The 9,973-nt window shown below is 41.3% G+C and overlaps 1 protein-coding gene, 1 long non-coding RNA gene and 1 other non-coding gene across 3 annotated transcripts in view; 2 read left to right on the forward strand and 1 right to left on the reverse strand.

Moving 5' to 3' along the window:
• LOC139641375 (protein TANC1-like) overlaps positions 1 to 6,244 on the reverse strand; it is a 30,805-nt gene extending 24,561 nt beyond the window's left edge. Inside the window, 4 exon segments of the mRNA XM_071515720.1 lie at positions 1,001 to 1,131; positions 2,760 to 2,852; positions 4,317 to 4,520; positions 6,169 to 6,244. Of these exon segments, the coding sequence (XP_071371821.1) occupies positions 1,001 to 1,131; positions 2,760 to 2,852; positions 4,317 to 4,520; positions 6,169 to 6,244 (504 nt within the window).
• Positions 6,245 to 7,332: 1,088 nt separating this feature from the next.
• On the forward strand, positions 7,333 to 9,957 carry LOC139641390 (uncharacterized). Its single transcript, XR_011694978.1, has 4 exons — positions 7,333 to 7,429; positions 8,187 to 8,390; positions 8,759 to 8,848; positions 9,853 to 9,957. It is a non-coding gene; the product is annotated as an uncharacterized lncRNA (long non-coding RNA).
• LOC139641398 (small nucleolar RNA SNORA31) lies at positions 8,919 to 9,051 on the forward strand. Its single transcript, XR_011694979.1, has one exon. It is a non-coding gene; the product is annotated as a small nucleolar RNA SNORA31 (small nucleolar RNA).
• Positions 9,958 to 9,973: the final 16 nt, after the last annotated feature.

The following is a 9,973-nucleotide window of genomic DNA, read 5'->3' on the forward strand; positions in this document are numbered from 1 at the left end:
AACCTTCTTCACCTTCAATTCAAGTTTCAAGCAAAAACAAGAAAATCACCAAAATTGGAGGGACAAGATTTTTCAGATATCTTGACATTGAAACAAATATTTCACTGGCTTGCAAAAATATTTCAAATTGTTTCAAACATTTTTTGTATCCACTAATGATTTGACATTAACTGGCCTTTTTAATAAAAGGCAGTGGTGAAAAGAGCCATTTGACATGTTTTGGAGAGAATCGTAATGTTTTCAGAATATCCTTAAAACATTTTTTGTTAATAAATGGATATCCTTTCTAAAAAAAATGTCTTTCTAAAACATAAAGTCATTTTTTTGATTTTCCTTGTGATTAAGTGCAGTTTAATTACATGCATTTCATTTCTCTTCATCACCCACCCAATGGTTCTGCAACGCTGAGACTGCAGGGAGACAAGGCAGGAGAGGCGAAGCAGCTCACTGTTATTCCCTTTATACCACAGCCTCATCTATCTTAGCCAGGACAACCCACATTCCTCATATGAGGCTTCGCTATCTCAGTAAAACTGACTGAATCTGGAGCTCAGGTGGTGGAATGAGGCTGAGAAAGTGGGCCAAGGCTGCTGAGCAATGTAAAGACACAGAGAAAAGACATAAGCACACACAATAACTCTCAGTGGGGGCTAAGCTAAAAAGATACTAACTATGGGAATGGAGCCATGTAGGAGTAGCCAGCAACATAATCAATACACCAAACGTACCAAAATATAGATTCATCTGCTTTTCCAAGGGGGTTTTGACTAGTCAGGTCACATCTTCTATACAATGTTTCCTTGTACACAATCAGTTTAAAAACGACGACTGATTTGGGATAAAAAAGAAATGATGAAAATGTGATTTTTCAATGTTTATGGAGAAGAAAAGATCCTAGTGGCCATGTAAGTGCAAAGAAAAATCTCTCACATCATAAACCTCCCACTCCCTTTTATGTGCCGTGACAGCAGAAGGCCAGTAGATCAATACGCTGCCCTACCTTCTTTTCCCTCCTGTCCTCCATAGGAGAGCTAGCTGTGCCGGGCGTTGCTTCTCCCAGTAAGAAGCATAGTCTGGTCATCAGTTCCTGGGTGGAAAGGGAGGAGCCCGGCTGGAGCTCCACGTGGAGGTCTGGAACACACAGATACGGGACGGGGAAATTAATGGGCGAATGGAAACATGGTAGGCCAGATGAAACCACCACCTCACTGAGGCTCGTTTCAGCTCGGCCCCCTCACGAGCCTCCCGCCCGGCAGCGTCGCCACTGGAAGGCGTGTAATGTATGCATCCACAGGTCAGCGCGGCCCCATGCAGCTGCCCTCATTAGGAATGCACAGACAGTGGCTTTCCAGTCCCAGGCTGAAATGGCAGCGAGGGGTTGTGTGAGGTTGTGTGTTTGTCTGCGCACACGCTCAACCGGTGCTCTCAGTTAAGAGACGGGTTGTGAATGTCAATGAGCTCAGCGTCGACTCTGTGAAGGAGTGCCTTGGCTGTTGCTCCTGGAGAGATTGGCTGACACAGGCCATGTGGTGCATTCATTTATCACGCTTTAAGGCTCCCTGAAGCTTTGACCTCCAACCCCGGCTCCTCTCAGGTCCACGCTATAGCCTCTGAAGAGCAAGGCACCAACAGTTCTCACGTCTCATATCTGTGCTTTGATCAGCTGAGTAATACATTTCTCGATTCTCGTGTCTCATTTATGTGCTGTAATCAGCTGAGTAACATGCATATTGAGTAGGCATATAAACAGGATGACAGGACATGACGGATGACAGGAACAGCTCACTCCTCCTCACAAACATCTTTGGGTTTAGACATCACATTCATTTCTCAGTGCCTCCACTGATTCTCTCTCTTTTTTTCCTTCTGTCTTGCTGGCTCTCTCCCTCTCTCTCTCTCTCCTTTTAAATGCACTGCATCACACCACTGTTACATCCAAACCAATTGTGTGTCAACAACAGTCTAGCCTTGTAAGGATAAAGGTCAGTTTTGAGAGGCAAGCCTGGTCATTGTTGTCCCATGAGGCATCCAAATTATAGCCTTTGTCAACACTCATTTCACTTCACAGCATGAAAAGCTGTTGAAGAATTGGGTAGATAGAGTGGATGTGTATTTCAGGGAGGGGGAGGAGAGCAAACTTTGCATTTAGTCAGCAGAGCACTGTGATCCAATCTGGAGTAACATGAGGACACACTGAATGTCCAGTACTATTCATCAAACCACCTAGCAGTTGCCATTGGAAACGGGAAGCTGAGAGGTGCCTGGCAACCAGGATGGAAGATGCCTCATAAAATCTGTGCAGCCTTAGGGCAGCCCTCTGGTCGAAAACATACAGAAAACTGACTGAGATATGGACATTTACAATATTATTGCTATTATCTAACCTTAGCTGTACTAGCTTAACAAATCACACAAGTAAGGGAAAAGACATGAGCGATTTTGATAAAAAAAACACATACACTCACAACAAAACACTGAGGATTACACAGACATTAACATCCCTACATACATCTGACAGGAATAAGAACTTAATGCAAAGCCTTTTGGACATAACAAACTATTACTTTAAAGTATCCATTTACCCCCTCAACCCCCCCACCCCCCAAACACACACACACTCTCTCTCTCTTTCTCTCTCTCCCTTGCATCTCACATCCTTCCTCCTCTGACCTCAGCCATTCATTCTCATTCAGCCTCTGATCAGTACCTGGAAAAATAGGCATAATGACAAACATACACCCACACGCTCCTTCTCTCACCTCTGTGGTCTGCCTTGCCACGGCACGAGGCAAAGACAAGAGGTTCTCTCGCATAGGAAGAGCCATCCACATACTCCAGCTTCCTTATCAGTCCTTCAGCCACGGCAAAGAGGGAAAAGGGAGAGGGAGAGGGAGAGGGAGAGGGAGAGGGAGAGGGGAGAGGGAGAGGCGAGAGGGAGGGATTGAGGGTGGAGATAGGGAGGGATATGAAAGAAAGTGAGTGAGGGAGAGAGGGAGGGAGAGAGACAGAGAGAGAGAGAGAGAGAGAGAGAGAGAGAGAGAGAGATTAAGCTTCCCCAGATGAGATCTGTGGTGCAGAATTTGAATTGTGTCCCATGAGTAAAGCAGTATGTACAGAGTGCAAGGCATGCATGCAAACAGTACAATATTCACTGTACCGTGGGTGTTTATCTATAATATATTAGCATTGCTAATGTGTGTGCGTGATGGCAGGGACAGGGGTGCACTCTTATTGGTGTGTGTGGGTGTGTCTCAATCTATGCAATATCATCTGAGGCTTCTCTGGATACACAGCGCAGGATTTTGTTTATCTGAACCCTTTGGGAATGGAGTTCATTCAGAAGAGTGAGATGAAACGTGCTGAATTTTTACACCAGAGGTTATTCAGTGTTAGATAAACAACATCTAAAATGCTCTGCACGGTCTAATTCACAGTTTAATGTTTTAATTGCATGACCGCCAAAGAAATGACAGCCACTACATTACATTATATATCTTTTCATGGCTACATTTTCACGCTCTTTTAGTATACTGGATGGCTCAGAAGTCTGAGGCTGGGAAAAATAAGGTTGTGTTTAATGCCATGAAATACCTCCTGTTTTGAATGGCTATACTTGCTAAAGGACACTGCCACCTAGTGTTGTTTTTTTGTTTTTTTTAAGTTAGCTTGCTCAATCATTTAGTCTGAGAATCTGTCACATGTTTCGGCCCTGGAGGTTTGTATGCTCTTGTATTGGCTGTCACATGTATGGAGCAGCTGAATGCAAGAAGCTCAGTGCTGACAAAGGCAAACCTGTGGAAAAAATCCCTGATGGGCAGCTTCTTGTCATTCTCTGTTGTTCATATTACATATCCCATTTAGTTTCTATTATTATTAAGTGCTGAAACGATTAGTCGATGAATCAATTACTCGATTGACAATTTATGAACAGAAAGAAAATTAAAGAAAATTAACAGATTATAATTTTGATAATCGATTAATCATTTTATCATTTAGTCAAGTAAAAATGCCAAACATTTGCTGGTCATAGCGTGACCACAAATCACAAATGCGTGAAGAGTTGCTGCATTTCTCCGTTTCATATCATTATAAGAATTAATACTTATGAATGCTTTGGGGTTTTTTTGGCTGCTTGTCAGACTAAGTAAGCAATTTTAAGACTCACTTTGGGCTCTGGTAACTTGTGATGGGCATTTGTCATTATTTTTGACATTTTATAGACAAAATGATTAATCGATTAATTGAAAAAAATAATCAATAATGAAAATAATTGTTAGTTGCAGCTCTATATTATTATTCCTAAGAATCCAACCCACCTGGGGACTTGATCCAGGACTGGGAGGGTACAATGTAGGACTGGCGAGGGAGCAGAGGGGAGGAGGGCAGGGACACGGACACACCCTTGGTCAATCTCTTGAGTTTCGCTGGGCTTTCAGTGTGAGCACCGCCTCTGTCCTGGAGGTGTGTGACTCGCCCACCGCTGCTCCTCTGCAAGGTGCTGTGGGTGTAGACCTCACCACCTGCATGGAAGAGACCGGGAGGGTGGGGAGGAAAGAGAGGGAGAAGGGCAGAGGGCAAAAGTGAAGGTGGTGTAATGGAGAAAGCTGTAGCACAGTGAAAAGAACTGAGTTGATTCAACAACACTGTGGCTTTAACTGAGCACATGGGGCGCAGTATTAAATATGTTTCACATAAGGCTGTGAGAGAGGGAACATATCTTGTCTTGGAGGCATATTGCTGAATGAGGTAATGGAAAGTTGGCAATAGATGTCAGAACATCTATTTAAAGGAATGGGATCACACTCAACAAAGAGGCTACATTTCAACATTTTATTCATTTTCATGGCCGCACATATTACGGTCATGAAATGTGATCCCATGCCTCCCAATAAATATTATGCATGTGAACACATTGAGCAGGCTAATGGCAGAGGCCTTATTACCAATTAAATTGGCAATACCAGATTTCTGTGGTTTTCCCTGTGGTCTTGCAACCAAAACAATGCATAGCATAATTCAGTCATTCCTGTTCTCCACCACTCCCTCCTACCTTAAATAAATACAGTTAGTTTTAGTTTAGGTGATTTATTATTAACTTAAGCAAAACAAGGACACAGAGGTGGGACACTTGCTACCAATTAATATTTCAAATTCAGATGATATACAGTTGCAAATCCTAAATGTATGCAAGGAACATCACCTATTACAGTGTGTTGAAACGTTTGATGAGCAGCTTTTGAGAAGCAGTGATACCTCTGCTCAAATGTTCAGAGCCATTGCCAATGTACTGTAAATATACTATATCATTTTAATGAGACTGACACAGTTCTCTAGCTTTCTCTCTGTTCTTGCCAACAAGAGCAGCACGTTATTAAATATTAATGAGCAACATGCTTGCTCTAATACTTGGCCCTATATTCTTCCATCTCCCCACTGTGCTTTCTGAATTCTCCTCTGTTCGCCAGCAGTTGGACAGTTTTAGCCTGTGAGAACACAAATAGCTTAGCTTCATTTCAGCAATAAAATGTTAATATTGTTCAACACACATTTTAGTTTCCACCTTACAAAACATTCAGTTTGTGTAACAGTAGATAAAAGATAACTGGAGAGGCTGAGACACAGAGTGAATTACAACAAATGTATAATAAATGTACAGAATCCACCAACAATTTTCATACATTATCATCTCAGTTATACTCACAAGTTCTACAGAAATTCAGTATGCTTTTTTTTTGTAGGTCAGGCTGTTTGCCTAACCCACTCTAACTTCTCCTGACACACTTTAATGCATGAAGGGCTGGGACACTGTATGAAGGACGGGGACACACTGATGAATTAGGCTAATTGAATTGGCTCAACTTAAATCACCCCAGAGAAGAGAACTGAAGCTGAATATTGCCTTTAAATAATTCAAGACCTGCACACAACAAATGTCAAGGATTCAATACATTTGTCCCCCATACATAATTTGCAATCAGAGACAGTGTAGCACAGGTTAAAAATCACATTAGCCTACTAATTATCACATTCCTTGCACTGATCAAAACAGTGATACAGTGTAATAAAGGAGAGAACCAAATGCAACCCTATAGGTGCAATATTGGCTATGCTACTGTGCACAAATGCCACAATTTTGTTCCAGTATAGTTTCAGTGATTATGGGCTTACCTGAATCTCGTTTGCTCTTTTTCTCTCCGCGTTTTCCTCCTCCTTCTTTCTTGTTTCCAAACACTGCTCTGAACATATCTGGGCTGTAGTTTCACTTTCTGAAACCTCTGTGGAAGATGAATCAAATGTTAAAGTTGAATTAGGAACTCAACATTAGTCCCATTAACATCCCTCCTACTATTAGTTCAATACTAATTTGTGCAGGTTTGTTAGACCAGGATGGCATCTGTTTAGTTTGCAAGAAAGAGTCATTTCATTAGAAAGAAAATAAAGTTGTCATCCTAAAATTAAGATTGAAGTTACCTGCTCTCACGTCTTCTTTGTTGCCTGCATATTTTCCTCATAAATTCACAGGAAGCTGGTCGAAGACAATTTGTATTCGCGAACTGCAATTTAGATTTCCCTCCTCTGTCAATTAGTCACAGATTGAACTCAGAATGAAGGAGGTAGAGTCGGGCGCGCACACATGCACAGGCGTGGTCGCGCACGTACCCAATGGGCTATATGTGGGTAAGAAAAAAATGTTTGGGGGGATGTTGCAGTTATGGATCCTAACGTTATTTATTAGATTCTCCTGTTTTCAACAAACACAACACTGGCTACAATTGTGCTGCACGTGTGTATTATTTCATAGGCTATATCATCAGATTTAGCCTACTGATAAAAATATGAACAACCCTTGCTGCTAAATGAAAGGAAAATTATAACTGCGGATGCGTTCATTTTAGAGAAAATGGCCACTAATTTTCCATTGACAATTATTTTTTTTAATATTATGAACAATCAAACAAAATGCACAAATTTACATTACAAATGTTCAAAAACGACTGATTAAGTTGGAAAAGATCAACTACAATATAACCTACAGTAAAGTTATTTGCGATAAAACCTTGAAAAGGTCCTCTTTAACACCCTCAAGTAATTCAAATCAATAAAGTAAGATTGTTTCTATATATATATGTGAGGGAACGAATTGGGGTCATGATTAATTCAATGTGTAATTCTCTATAAATTATAGAGAAGTTGTGTTTTTTTTCCCTCGTTGACTGCCTGTGAACACTAGAGGGCGACATGATGCAGTTCCCTCCTCATCCTGAAGGGGGCGGAAAGTCCCAGACTGGTCGCCTATTTAACTCTGGAAGCTCCGTTTCCTCGTTCTTTCACAAGGAGAACTTCGCTTAGGGAGGATCGACAGCCATCGTCTCTCAAAAATAACATCGAAAACGTTGTAATTCGGTCATCTTTAACGACATGATCACTTGTAAGTATATCATGTCGACCTGCCTCGCCTTACTATGATAACAGAAGTGCAATCTTAAGACTCAAATCTGTTCATGTGTAGACCTAGTGTCACAGGAAGGGCCTCCTTGCTACCGCTAGTGTTCCTGCTAGCTAACGTTAATACTAACTAAACTAAATGCTAAGTAAACTACTCATGCTGAGTGTCCTAACACCACGGTTTTGGGGTGGTAATTTAAATTGGTGCGTTTTGTAGAGACACTCGTAATTAACCACTTCAAGCTATGTAATCGTTAAGTTAGGCGGCATTAAGTCGAAAAATAACTTATGCTAGGTATTGTTAATTTCTCGAAATATTTTCACTTTAGCCTTGAATTCTCTCGATATTGCGTTATACTGCTGTATCTTAAGTATTCAGCAAGTTGTTCACTACTACTCTGATAAACTGTAATAGTAGGAGGCAATCTTTTAATATTTAAGAATTGACATTAGTGCTGCAGCTATGAATCATTCTAATTTTCGAATAATTCTTGGATTTTATAGCAGATATTTGAGTAATCTATATAAAACACAATATGGCAGTTTTGCTTCCATAACAGTGTAGCAAGGACAGTTCTCCCAGTCTTAAGAGCACAAGTATGTGGACAGACTGATGATCCTTAGGAAGCAAACTCTCCTCACATTTCAAGCCGTGAAGAGAGCTGCTATTCATTCTGTTATGTAGGTACAGTACTCCAATAAAGGCTAACCTATTTCTCTTGCACGTTCCTTGTTTCTAGGTGATCTTATGCCATTTGGTGGAGGCTTTTATCAGCTGGACGGAGGATGATAGCTGTGCATCAGCAGAAGATCCGGGTGATAATGGTGCTGATGTTACCTCAGTCTGCCATGTCAGTATAGTCACTGACAAATGGCTGCAAGAAACCAGCTCAAACCAGAAGAGCTATAAATCTACTGATTGACATCAAATCATGGGTGAAAATGTAAGTAAAGGTGACAAGCAGTTTAGTTTGTGAAAAAAATATGTTTCGTTATTGAACTGAATGTTGGACCAAGCCTTGAACCCAATGACATGCTGCATCTTTGACAGCCTGGGCCTTCTGATGTGGGGAACCTCGGGTTTTTTTATTACAGATGCAATATTAACATCCCCGCGCTTTCTGCTCGCTCATTTTCCGTGGCGTCTCGGATTGAATAGGGGATGACAAATGAAAGCAATGTTTTAATGTCATTAACTTGGGACTCCCAATAATCTTCTGCTTTTCTCATTACATTAGTTCTTACTATCTCAGGATACTTGTAGGGTGTCTGCAAAAATGGGCTTAAATGTGATGTTTGTCTCTCCTTCCAGTGTCAAGGTTGAAGTTGGAGGTGAAACAAGGGAGCAGAGGCTGCATCAGACTCAGTCAAGCAAGTGTTGGACAAAATTGATGCTTTGCAGGTGAGCAATGAGCATTAACTCATTCCTAGTATCATTTGTAGCATTGTCTTTACTTGATGTAGATTTCTATCTGCATCCACTGATAGACCTGAAGCAGGTTACCTTGGCTTTTGGGTTTGCATAGAGATGCTAAATTGAACTTTCCTCGCGCTTTCTGACTGCCACATTACATGGTGACCCAGATTGAATTGAGGAAGATATTTAAGCCCATTGAGTGACAATTTTGAAATTAATTGCTGTTCAGAGCTACACAGGAACTTTTCTAGTGAGACTACTGTAAGGGTGTATCCCCTTTTTTATAAATTAAATCACATTAAGTGGAAAAAAGTAGAAATAAGCATTACACTAAAGTATACTGACTCACTCTAGGGTAGAAGTTTTGTCAGTTCAGCTTTACCACCCATCATGGCAGCCATTACAAAACCCTGAAGCAGCTCTTAACCTGCAGCAAGAAAGATGACAGAATTTCTTCCTCAGGAAACATAATTCATCACTGTTCGTCTTTTATTTCTACCCCCTCAAACATTATCGGTTGTGGTTGTTGGGTATCTGGTTTGTGCTGTCACAGAGGAGATGCACCCACATTCTTCAACTGAAAGTCATATTTGCTTATTTAATAGGCAGATTTTAAAAGTATTTTGTCCAGGGGCGCCCCGGTGGCTCACAGAGTAGAGCGCGTACCATGAGGCTCAGCCCTACCTGCAGCGACCCGGGTTCGTGTCCGTCCCGCGGTCCTTTGCTGCATGTCCTCCCCTCGCTCTCTCTCCCATACCATCCTGTCTCTCTTTCACTATATCTATTCAATAAAGCATAAAATGCCAAAAATAAATCTTTAAAAAAAAAATAAGTATTATGACCATCTACTTGGGACGTGTCTGGTTTAGATCCGGAAGTACAAGACTTCCATTTGTTGCAGGATGATGATTTGTTATGTGTTTGCGTGCTGTGTGGCCCTTTGTTGTGTTCTAAATAGTGGACTGACCCTTGTTCCCATCTCCTTTCAGGGAATAATCAAGAATGCTGGAGAAGCGTCATTCAGACACGTTTTGCCCTGTGGACAGACTTTAAAGAAATAAATGGGCCATTGGCTGAAACACCAGTCAACTTCATGTTTGTCTGAAGTTT

This window comes from Centroberyx affinis, unplaced genomic scaffold (assembly GCF_046629955.1).
Source record: "Centroberyx affinis isolate AG114_WGS23_722 - 3 ecotype Tasmania unplaced genomic scaffold, CSIRO-AGI_Caff_v1 ptg000367l_1, whole genome shotgun sequence".
In the NCBI taxonomy this organism is placed as follows: domain Eukaryota; kingdom Metazoa; phylum Chordata; class Actinopteri; order Beryciformes; family Berycidae; genus Centroberyx; species Centroberyx affinis.